The sequence below is a fragment of the Anomaloglossus baeobatrachus genome, chromosome 11 (genome assembly GCF_048569485.1).
Source record: "Anomaloglossus baeobatrachus isolate aAnoBae1 chromosome 11, aAnoBae1.hap1, whole genome shotgun sequence".
NCBI lineage: Eukaryota > Metazoa > Chordata > Amphibia > Anura > Aromobatidae > Anomaloglossus > Anomaloglossus baeobatrachus.
Window position 1 is genome coordinate 177727095 of NC_134363.1, and position 12879 is coordinate 177739973.

The window sequence follows — 12879 nt, forward strand, 5'->3', positions numbered from 1 at the left end:
GGACGAGTTCCTCTGGCTCCAGTCCTCAAGACCTCTCTTTCCACCGACTGTCCTCCTTGTTTTCCCTTCCGTGACCTCTTTTGTTCTACCCTGTTCCACCCACTACTCAAGCTCTACCTTCAGACAGGTTCAGGGGCTGTGCTCTCCCTTTGGAGCAATCTTGCCCTAACACTGGCACGAAGTAGTGTGTGTACAACGGTCTTTGCCCCCTCCTTACCAAGGAATGGGATACCAAACCTCCAGATGAGGTGCAGTACCTCTGTGGCGACTGGACCTTCAGGGGTGCCACAAAAGCACCAGAAGAAAGCTGAATGGAGTGTAATGTGGTTCCTCCATATTGCTGTAAAAAAACAGGTGAGATGAGTAGAGATGAACATAGCTGTGGAAGTTCGGTTCGGCGGGTACAGCCAGACTTTAGCAAAAGTTCAGTTAGGGACCTGGACTTGACCTGAACCTCAATGGAAGTTACTAATTGGACAATTTAGGTCTTCACCCACATGCAGCCATCCATAAACAGAGCACGTTTGGGGGCAGGTAGCTGGGGTTTTTCCATTTTTTTTGTACACACTATATATGATCACACTATTGTTACCCCCAGTGCAGCCGATCAAACACTGCAAGCTGCTCATACTGGGCTGAGCACCGATCGTACCCGAGCACAGAGCATACCCGAGCATAGCAATGCTTGTCCAAGTGGTTTGCATACGTAAAGCACCTAAACTCTGAACCCGAACTCTGTTTTTTTTTGTAAAGTACGTGTTTAGCATGAAGACCAAGCACTGAACCTCATTTTCACTCATCTCTAGTTAGGAGTCCAATAATATTATAGAATATTGTATGATTTATTATTATTATCATTATTATTATTATTATGGCGCCATTTATTCCATGGCGCTTTATAAGTGATAAGGAGCATACATAAACAAGTACAGTAATCATGAACAATACAAGGCACAGACTGGTACAGGAGGAGAGAGGACCCTGCCCGCGAGGGCTCACTGTCTACAGGGGATGGGTGAGGATACAGTAGGTGAGGGTAGGGCTGGTCTTGCAGTGGTGTAGTGGGGGGAGGGGTGTGTGTGTGAGAATATAGTAGGTGAGGACAGAGCTGGTTGCGCAGTGGTACTGGTCTGAGGGTTATTGTAGGTTGTAGGCTTGTCGGAAGAAGTGGGTCTTCATATTCCTTTTGAAGGTTTCCATGGTAGGTGAGAAGTCTTATATGCTGGGGTAGAGAGTTCCAGAGTTTCAAGGCCCACTTGCCCCTTCATCAGGATAAAACCTTGAAATGCGTAGATAGTAATCCGTACGGTATTCTATAATATCCCATTGGACTCCTCATGCCTATTTTTTTACGCCAACGAGGAGGAACCACCTTACACTCCATTCAGCACTTGAGGAAGGCAAAACAAAGTTCAAATTAAGACATTTTGCACAACTGCTTGACCACTTTTCCAGTGATGTCCACCTTTTTAGTGGGACAAAAAAGCAAAGTAGAGCGTAGCACAGACTCATCTGTAAAATAACAAGAGAAACGATCAACTCCCCACTTCAAATGGAAATAGCTGAGACCTTGAGACACAGGAGGTGATTGAATTATCACAATGACTTCCTGACACTCGATTGGATCAATCGAAAAACAATTCTTTATCAAAACATGCAGTTTATGTAATTATTCATTAAAACCAGAAATAAAAACATAAATTATCCCTTTTTAAGAAAATACTAATGCGTTTCTAACCCATTGTGGGTTCTGAGTCGCAGCCAATTATTTGTGCCAATTGTCAGGGTTGTGGTTCTTCTTGTAAAGCCCCGTGGAGAGATGGGGATCAGCTCACGTTGACCACAAGCTCCTTCCACATTGAAGTTGTCTACTTTTGGTCCTATGTCATGGAGGCCATCTCTTCCACAATGGATGGGAAGAAAATCTGATAAGTAGCAGGTCCTCTTTTCGTGAGATGGGAGTTATTGGGTTGGAGCCACCTCAAGAAATGAAATGAGCAATTTGGTATTTCTATATGAGTCCCTATTTGGCCTAATTCTCTAGATTCTTACCAAAAGGCAATAATACCGTGTCTATAACCTGCCTTGCCCCATCAGTCAGTACATTTTACCCTCTTGTTGCTTATTATACATGTTTTAGTTGTCAGTTTTGTCTAACAAGCAAAAAGCTTATTGTTTCATCCAGGGAACCTTTAGGTTTCAGTATCAGTTTCTTTTCTGCGTTCCACGCGAGGCAAAATCCTTCCTTCAATGATGACTCAAAGCAGAAATACGGGTGCCCAATCGAAAATTCTTGCAGGTAGAAGATCAATTCACTGGTTGTTGATGGGATTTCTTTTGGCAATACTTGTTCCTAAAAAATAAGGGTCATGATTAATAGTCGTAAATACTAAGGACACATTGTGGCATAATGTATAATACAGATATGTTACCGTAAAAGAGATGGGTCATATGGGTTAAAGAACAAATTCATCATCATTGGTGAAGCATTTACTTTAAGGACCATTTTTCTTTCGCCCATTTTATGCCCTCAAATATTTGCTCCAAGAACTTTCATAACTTGGGTCATGAGACCTGCGGACAGGTACAGATCTGTGGCCGTAATATCGACCAGAAAGCAGGAACACTGAATGATGGTGAGAACTTTCCCTTAGGGGCTTTCACACTGTGTTCTGATCTCCGTTCAGTGGTCCCATCGGGGCTGCTGTCCCAACCCCCCGCAAAACGGGTTTCTGACATAGTCAGAGATAGCTATTAACTATAACGGAGCAGACAAAGTCACCGTGTCCTCTGTCGTGCACCATTTTTGGGAGCATACGCTTTCCGGAGATGGACACCCAGACATAGTAGACTGCATCTGGGTGTCCACCTGCAGAAAGCGTATACTCCCGAAAATGGTGCACGACAGAGCACACGGTGACTCCATCTGCACCATTATAGTCAATGGCCCTATCGGCGGCGCATACGCCAGAAACTTGATATGTGGGGGGTTCGGACGGAAGCTCGGAACAGAGATTCTGAGTCATCAAAAATATTGTTTCCCAAAGATTGATATGGGCCACACCATGATTGCTTATAGATACCGGCAGGACAGGGTATCGCTTCCTAAGAATCATCAGACAGAGCTAATGATTTCCGTGACTTGCCCCAATTCCTCATATAGTTTTCATCAAAATTCTGCTGTGTCTGAAATGTTGCCAAGTGTTTGCATGACTTGAAGTGGTGCAAAAAAGTTGCAACTTTTGTCATTTTTAGTTCTGGCCAACATTTGAAAATTAGATGGAACTTAGCAGAGCGGGCAGTCCACAAATTCATCACAATTTCATCCACAAAATGGGGCGTGAATTACAACAGATATGTACGGTCGCCCCTGAACAGAGTACATTTGTTACGGAGGAAAACGGCAGCTGAAGGATACATGAAATTAATAAGGAGGCACAATCCTTGTAGTGCCGGCGTCCATGCAGGAACGCCGACTTACTGACTGCCCAACCTGGGTTGCTTCCTCCCCCGCTACCCTGCAGTTGTCCACGTGTGCTCCTACCTCCTCCTCCTCCTCCCAGGATCTGTGCATGCAGCCCAGGTCTTCCGAGAGTGTGCTTAGGGCAGGCACACGCACACTGGTCCTCCTGTTAAAGGGCTGGTGCGCTATTTCCAGGAAATGCTTCTCAGCCTGTGACTGAGAGGCATATTTTAGGCACCCTCCCATTAGGGGAGGTGCCTGCACAACATATTTAGTTAGTTAGTGTCCTGTCTGTCTAGGTAGTTGTCAGATTCCGTTATCCCTGTATCCGTCACCTGTACCTGAGTCTGTATTCCCATACCTATTTGTCCCTGCATTGCCCCCCATACTTGTCTGTATCTGCTCGCCTGTCTGCCTCAGACATGCCGTCTGTACCTACGTGCACCTGTACCTATACCAGAGTCATCACTTGTCCTAGGGGTCAGCTGCCATATTCCCAGTCACTGTCCTGGGAGTGGTATCTGGTGTCTGCCTCGCGGTGGGCACGTAGTTAAGCCCCTCCCTCCAAGGGGTAAGCCGGGGGTCCCCCTGTAGTCCAGTGGGGTCACTTATCTTGCTTGCTGCCCCTACACCGGCCATGAGTGCTACATTATGAAATTGGTACATCATACGTCAGTGCACTATTCAACAAACGCCTGTTTGGGGCATGAAGCAATTGGTCGATCATTGTCCTGTTACATGGGGACAAAACCCTCAATTATGATATTATCTGTTCATCTCTTACCTCCACATACACAGCATCACTTTCTGAATTTCCCACCTTCAGGACATAATTCCTATTTCCTATTTTGCAGCTGATGGTTACCGGTAATCCAAATCTGTGATGAGCATCCTCTCTGTATTTGTGCAGGTAGAATGCGGCTTGCTCGGCTGTAACACAAACATAATATTACCAAACTCCACAATGCACACCGATTACTGATTATTTGCATCTTTTACTTTTCTGCTACTCTTTATTTTTGTAGGGTTTGTGATCTATTTTTTTTTTTATACTTTATGAGTAGGATCGTCTCTAGCCCTTTGCCTGTCATGTGCATCGTACATGATGGAATCCAGTACAATTAATTTGGATCTATTTAAAAAAACATTATCACGGCTCTGAACTCCACAGAGTAGGTGACGACTTACTGATGGTCAAGTGCAACCCATGAATCCTGAGAACGGGTGTCAAGGGTTGCTAAGCTCACCCTAAGACTGTGGGCCCTGCACTCACCCTGACACTGGAGATACCCATGATGGTAGGGAGGTCCAGGTCTCCACCTTGGCCCTGTCTCTTGTCGGGCCCTGTCCTAAAACCTCTCCCGTACCCCCAACCAATGGATGAGCTGGACCCAAAGTAACAACCTCCCCAAGACACAGATGAGGGGATCAAACTGAAACATACTCCCACCGCAAATAACCACAGAGGAGAGACAAAACAACGCCGGAGGGAATAAACCTAAAGGGGTAGGAGTAATTCACACCAGGGAACTCACAAACAGCACTAACAACAAGTTGCTGATCACCAAAAAAAGGTATGCAATGGACACCAGGATTTCACCATTGCAAGCAGAGACTATCTTCGGTGGTCTCCTACTACACACCTCAGCCTTAAATAGGAGGAGACCAGCTGTGGCAGGTAATCAGCAACTTGGCTCTCAGCACACTGCTCCAAAAGGATTAACTCCTGCAAGGCTGGGAGAAGTGAAACAACTCAGTCGACGCCCGACAGAGCTGAGCACTTAAGAGAGATCAGGTTGCCTGTCGGACACTGCAATGTGAACAGCGACCGATGCCGTAGAAGTAATCCGCGTGTGCAGATCCCGACAGCCCATGGCAACAGGTCTCTGAAGTCTCGATTTTACATGAGAGAATCATATCACGGGTGAGGAGAAGATGGAGAACAAAATGTCTCCATCTTCTCCATTCTACGAGTCCGACGATGACATCCGAGTGCAGTCCGAATAATCCCATGCACCCATAGACTTGTATGGGTGTGTGCCGATCGATTTTTGCCGCCGCTCATAGCATGTTGAAATTTTTTCTCATGCCGTATCGGCATAAGAAAAAAATGCTGTTCGGCACTACCCGATTGTGTAACATTAGTCCAAGAGCTTTGCGATAAATGTGTGAGTGAGCCCTTTATGTAGCAATGGCCGTGCATGCACACCGCCACTCTACTAATTATCTATGGACTGGCAACATTGCCTGTATGCAAAAGAAACATATTTCCTCACCTGTAGTATCCTCGTCTGGTTCAAAAATGGCATGGGCCTTTTCTGGGTGGGCGATCAACAGTTCGTTTAGGCCATTTTTAATGACCTGTGGAAATACTCTTTGCATATTGAGGCTCATTTTGAAGGCATCAATTTCATCTGTAATGACAGAACAAAAATGGATGCTAAAACAAAACTGTAATATACAAAAAGCAACAAAAAAGAGGAATAAATATCATTACTTACAGCAAAGATGGAACTGCAGGCCAAAAACTACTACTCCAGCAGGATACAGCTAAGCCCCCCCCCCACCCCCCTAGGTGGAAGCATCACAGGTGCAGGAGAAGCAAATCACACCTACACTTCCAAAACATGGAGGGGGCAATTGCTGGATGGTAAAACTGCACACTGATGGCTTGCATAGAGCGCTGTTCACACAAGCAGATGCACAGTCACAAACCCGCAACCTATTAGGTGACGCCCATACTATTAGATCAGGCGAGCTGCCAAGCCGTACTTCATCTGTGCACCATACATGGACAGGAACTGTAATATGCAACACAAAAAGGGGCCTGGCTGTATCCTGTACAAAAAAATCTGAGGTTTTTAGTTGGTGTTATGGCCATAAGACGGAAGCCTACAACACCGTCACGGGAACCTCATGTTTGTAAGTCCCTACACTATATATAATATAAAAAAAGCAACAAAAAAGAGGAATAAATACACTGTAAGATGAATTTATGACATCAGTAAAGTAACATTAGTTAAAGGGGTTATCCACTACTTTTACATTGATGGCCAATCCTTAGGATAGGTCATTAATGTCTGATTGCCCGGGGTCCGACACCCTGCATTCCTGCCGATCATCTGTTTTTGGTCCCCATAAATATAAATAAGTCTATACTTCCGTTTGGTGCTGCCACAATTCCATCGATGTCTGAAGCCACATTCCAGGGGACTATGTGACATTGTTATGACACGCAAGCCCCAAGACCAATCGGCGCCGGCTTCCTTCTCCCTGCCTTCGGAGATTTGAGCAGGAAGTGAGCACTGCGTTGACTTCCTGCTCAAATATCCGAAGGTGGAGAGAAGGAAGCCGACGCTGACCGGTCTCAGGGCTTGCGTGTGATAAAAATGTTACCTGAGCCCCAGGAACGCGACTTTAGACATTGTTGGAGCTGTGGCTGCACCGGAGTTGAGTATAGGCTTATAGGGAATGAGTAGGGGTTGCCCAAATAGTGAAGAACACCTTTAACTTTTTAAAATTGTCATCCGGGAGAAGTTGAGTATCATGGAAATGTTTAGCCCTTTCCATGCCCCGTTTAGTGGCCAAACCCTGATCTGAACCTCTCCTTGTCAACACCACCTCTAATCTTTGTCGCCTTAAGACTACTCTGCAGTATTTTTTCCACATTTGCCTAAAACGTTTCCACTTATATAATGGGTGAGGTGAGTTTCACAACTTTTTCTTCTGTTGAAGAGTGTCACAGGATCTGATAGCTCTTGCGCGATGATCGTGGTTTGTTCTAGATTTTCCTCTCCCCGGTACAGGTCTACATAAGCCGACCGTTCTGTCCCCTACCACTCTACAATTATAGTCATGTACAGACAAGTCTTAATAACTTTTCTGGGAGTATTATCCATTGAGCTGATGTAAAAAAAGGGGTTTCCCTGAAATCTATGATGCTTCCTGTAATTGTAACTTTGATAGTGAGTGATGAAACCACATCATCACCGGTCTACCGCGCCGAACATTAGAGAATGTCAACCATGTGGTTTCATCACTCACTATGAAAGTGGAGCGCCACTTCTACGGTTTATTTTACTGAGTGGAAGTTTCTAAATGGGGTCATTATTAACCAAATAGGAGGTCTACATTAACTCCTTTAATAACCACCAATGACCACCAGTGAATGATTTATTTACCCCTTCCATACCCTAGACCACCAGGGTAAAAGGTATACAGAAATCTAATATAGACAGGCTTCATTATAGCATGGCAACTTCTAGAAATAACACTGAACTTATCTTACCAAAGGAATGTCTTTTCTCTCGAAGAACATAATCTAGAATTAAAAAAAAAGATGTAAAAAAAACATAAAGAAGTCATAAAAGTAACAATAATGTAATATGGTATGGGGAAAGTACTAATATTGGTTTTGCCATCTTGGTCTTCCATTGTAATGGGGAAAATGTTATATCAGCGTGTCATGACGTGTACAGTTTTTGGCCATGTGCACACACTGAGTATTTTATGCATTTTTTGGTGCAGTTTTGTCACAAATCTGCATGTCTATCCTTAAGTCAGCAAAGTCAATGAGAATTTTGAAGTTTTGTGCACATTGCTTAATATTTCCTTGCAGATTTGGGGCAGAAAATATTATGCAGCATGTCAATTCTTGGTGCATTTTTTCGTGCGTTTTTCAGTGCTTCCACCTATTGATTTCATTATGAAAAACGAATGGAAAGATTAACACTAAAAATACAAGTTAAAAACATGGCAAAAATGCACCAAAAACAAAAGGCAAAAATGCAGCAAAAACACAAAGCAAAAACACACCAAAAACATGGCAAAAATGCACCAAAAACACAAGGCAAAAATGAAGCAAAAACACACCAAAAACAACGCACCGAAAACAAGGCAAAAACGCACTAAAAACAAGGCAAAAATGAAGCAAAAACATACCAAAAACAACACACCGAAAACAAGGCAAAAACGCACTAAAACAAGGCAAAACGCACCAAAAACAAGGCAAAAACGCACCAAATCACAAGGCAAAAATGCACCAAAAACACAAGGCAAAAATGCAGCAAAAATACGAAGCAAAAACACACCAAAAACATGGCAAAAATGCACCAAAAACACAAGGCAAAAATGAAGCAAAAACACACCAAAAACAACGCACCGAAAACAAGGCAAAAACGCACTAAAACAAGGCAAAACGCACCAAAAACAAGGCAAAAACGCACCAAATCGCAAGGCAAAAATGCACTGAAAATGCAACCAATCAGAAGGCAAAAACGCAACAAAAACGCACCATAAACATGGCAAAAACGCACCAAAAACATGGTAAAAAAACAAGGCAAAACACGCACCAGAAACGAGGTGTTTTTCTGCCAGAAGACGCAGATATGGTGCAGAAAATTTCTGCACGAAATACTCAGCGTGCCCACATATCATATGGTCCGTTCACATGGACAGATTTCGGTGCTGGCCAGCCCCCTTCATCACATGCTGACACTCCCTGCCTGCGTTGGAGTGAAGGTATAAAATTGGAAAATCTGTGATGAGTTACTAAGTAAAGTATATTAGCTGTTAATTACTTTTATTAATTACAATTGTATTGCAAATTATTAATTAATGTTCCAATGAAATGATGAAGTTATGTCTTCGTGCAGCCACCACTAGGGGGAGCTTAGGAGCATAGTGTGAACTGTTCATACTCTGACTTCTGACTCCATGCCACACAGTATTATTTGCTGTTTATCCATATGCAATAAATATAGTGAAATACAAAATGCATCAAGAACGGCACGGAGCCGGCAATGGTTTAACAAATCATAACTGTGACTTACGGTGATTCCGCTGATTCTGCCTTCCGTCCATCTTCCCACAAGCTGGAAAAAAAATTGCTTTGCTTCACTATAAGTGGCTGGATAAGTGCAGGACCGCTCCATCTCACACCCAGCATCACTGTGGTCACATTGCAAATGTCATTTCTTTTTTTTTTTTTTTTTTGCACAATCACTGAAGAATTGCAGAATTTGATCACATAAGGCCAAAGCCCCTCAATAATCCAACACCCGGCCATAGGGGCTCGTGAATGGAAGATGTAATTGGGGTCATCCCTTTAGGGGATCGGCCATTGAAGGGATTGTCTCAACTTTAAAGTTTAAGCGGTAAACGGCTTCAGTAGCAGACTTCTTTAAATAAACATAATAGTAGTTTATCTAAGGCTTTGCCGCCTCCGGTGCAGGGATTTCCCCGGAGTGTAATAGGTCATGAAGTGCTTGAATTCACTGTGTAGTAATAACATAACACGTGTGATGTGACTGAGGAGACGTGCAGTAATCATCAGCTTCTGCAATTCTGCACAGTAAAAAAAAAATGCTGATATCATTATACAATACATCCATTGGATCCCCCGGTCCCATCATGGATCACTGAAGGCGTGATGTCTGGACTGATCATTCATTTTTTTTTATTTTCAGTTCACAGGTAAAATGCGTCTTCAGTGAATACAGATTTTACCACTACTGAGATACGAGATGGCAGTTCATGCCAAAGCTCTAAGGAGAACTGTCACTGTGTTTTCAGGAGAACTTGCAGTAAAATGTTTGGTCCTGCCTCTAGCTTCTCCCCTCATTCCTCTCCATAGAATTTTAAAAGCACCAATTGTTATTTATCTAAGTAAAAGGAAAACCTGTCTTCACTGATTACACATTTTACACATTTTACCCATGACTTGAGAGTGATGGATTAGTCAAGGTATTGTTGTGCGCATGTGCAGGGGTGGTCGTTGACCTGTCCTCGCGCCTGCGCATTACAGTACTTTGCTCTGCCCTCAGCCCGGCAGATCAAAGTGCGCATGCGCAGGAGCGGCAATGGCGGCTTCTGTGTGGATGACGCTTGGGGCTGGGAAGGAACATGTGACTGCACTAGATGGAGGAGGCGCTGGACCGAGAGCAGCGACACCCATCGGACCATACCGATTTTGTTTGTACACACTGTCAGGCGCATAAGTTCAAGAGGTCTGCGCCCAACAGTGGTCACTGAGGTGTCTGTTTCCCAAAGGGACCCACTGTAAGGAGGCAGAAACCACACGGTATACTGATTGCTTCTGTGCCGCACCTCACTGCATAGTCATGTGCAGTCTGTTGTACTTCCCTTTACGCTAAACCAATGGCTTGCATGTGCACACCGGCCGACTGAGACAAAAGAACACACATTCAGCCTTCAACGTTAGAATAGACGTCCGGAAAAGCTTACGACTATACTGTAGGCTGAATATGTGCAAGTATATCTGTCCTGGACTTATGTATATGCAGTATGTATGCACAGGGCCAGTCAAAAAGTTGGATGCATCTGTTCATGCAATCGTTTTCTTTGATCTTATTGAAATGTGCACATTACAAATTCAGACTGAAGGCAGCAAATCCAAATGAAGAAACAGATATGGAAACAAGGGTATAGAAACACGTTAAACAAAACAGAATTTGTGTATACCTCACAGCACCCTTCTTTTACTCTGGTGACAGCTTTACACCCCCTTGGCTTCATCAAGTGGTCACCTCACATGGCTTCCACTGACCATGCATGCCTTGTCAACAGTTCAATTGTGGAAACACCTACCTCCAGAAAGTGTTTCACACGATCATGTGACTTTGCAGAGCTCTATACAGTGCTGAATAGAGATGAGCGGACCTCTGGATGTTCAGGTTCACTGGGTTTGGATGGACTTTAGTTAAACGTTTGGTTTAGAACCCAAACTTGACCTCATACCCGGACTCCAAATAAGTCAATGGAGACACAAACTTATGTGCTGTAAAATGGACATGGTAAGGGCTAGGAGGCTGCAAAAGGAAGCAAAATGGAGGCAATTGCTCTGCAAACAAATGTGGATAGGGAATAAATTAAAAAAAAAGTAATGTGGGCTCCTGCCTAATTTTAATAAGCAGAACAGGTAAAGAAGACAACTGCAAGCTGCAACCCTTAGCTGTCAGCTTTACTTTGGTTGGTTACTAAAAATAGAGGAGATCCAACACCATTTAAAGAAATAATTTAAAAAAACAGCATGGGCTCCACACCATATTTTTGATAACCAGCCAAGGTAACGCACACAGCTGAAGGTTGGTATTAGGCTGGGAAGGCCCATAGTTATTTGGCCCCTCCCAGCTTGAAAATAGCAGCCTGCAGTCGCCTCAGAAGTGGCACATCCATTAGATTTTCCAATTCTGGTGCTCTGCCTGGCTCCTCCCGATTACCCTGGTGCAGTGACAATCTGGGTAATACTTGTGGGGTTGATGTCAGCTGTGAATTGATAGCTGTCATCAAGCCTAGGGGTTAGTAATGGATATCCATCTATCAGACACCCCCATTACTAACCCAGCAAGTGTGGAGTTAAAAAACAGCCACACAAGGAAAAAAAAATATTTGAATAAAGACTCCCTCACATGCCTTCGCTCACCAATTTATTGAATTATAAAAATCCTCGATATTCCGACATAACTCAATGGAGTAATGTCCCATGATGCCCATCAATTTCTATGGAGCTTAGTTTTGTGAACATTCTCAGAATAAAGCTCTACAGGTCACTGGCGGTCAGCAGGAGGCCCAGAATTTCTTACGAGCAGTGACGTCACTAAGTTACTGATGTCACCGCTCTTGAGAAATTCCGGGCTTCCATTATCCATTATCAGAACGCAGCTCAATAGGAATCGATGGGTGTTGTGGGACATTACTCCATTGGATTACTATGGAACGTCGAGGATTTCTTTTTAATATAAATGGTGAATGAAGTAGTGTGGGAGGTGTATTATCACTTTAAGAGACAAATGTCAGTCAATCCAATAAATTGCTAGAACACTGAAAATACTCTCAAGTGCAGTTATAAAAGCCATAAACCATAAATTGCTATTAAGAATCTGTAATCATGAGGACCAGGAAAGGAAGATCAAGAATGACCTCTGCTGTAGAGGATAAGTTCATCAGAGTTACCATCTTCAGAAACAGCAAACTGACAGCACCTCAGGTAACAGCCCTTATAAATGATGCATAGACATCAACTAGTAGGCACATGTCAACATCAACTTTCCAAAGGAGACTGATAGAAGCAGGACTTTATGGTCTAAGTGCTACAAATAAGCCACAACTGAGGACCACAAACAAGAAGAATAGACTTGTTTGGCTCAAGCAATAAAATTACTGATCAGTGGAAATCTGTTTTGTGGTCTGAACGTGAGATATTTGATAACAACTGCCATGTCATTGTGAAAAGGTGAGAGGTTGGTCTATACATGCGTGGTACCCACTGTGAAGCATGGAGGAGGTGTGATGTGAAAGTGCTTTGCTGGTGACACTACTGATGATTTATTCCAAATTCATAGCAAACTTTCTCAGCATGGTTAGCACAGCATCATGTTTGATTTGATTTATTGGGA

At 43.5% G+C, this 12879-nt stretch overlaps 1 protein-coding gene across 2 annotated transcripts in view; it reads right to left on the reverse strand.

The window, feature by feature from the left end:
• Positions 1–912: 912 nt before the first annotated feature.
• LOC142257152 (interleukin-18-like) overlaps positions 913–12879 on the reverse strand; it is a 59969-nt gene continuing 48002 nt past the window's right edge. For both annotated transcript variants that reach the window (XM_075329268.1, XM_075329269.1), the window contains 5 exons: positions 9295–9336; positions 7752–7784; positions 5740–5877; positions 4248–4393; positions 913–2353 (listed from right to left, as the gene is read on the reverse strand). In XM_075329268.1, coding sequence (XP_075185383.1) covers positions 2144–2353; positions 4248–4393; positions 5740–5877; positions 7752–7784; positions 9295–9325 — 558 coding nt within the window. In that variant the 5' untranslated portion in view covers positions 9326–9336 and the 3' untranslated portion in view covers positions 913–2143. The remainder of the gene's footprint in view (positions 2354–4247; positions 4394–5739; positions 5878–7751; positions 7785–9294; positions 9337–12879) is intronic.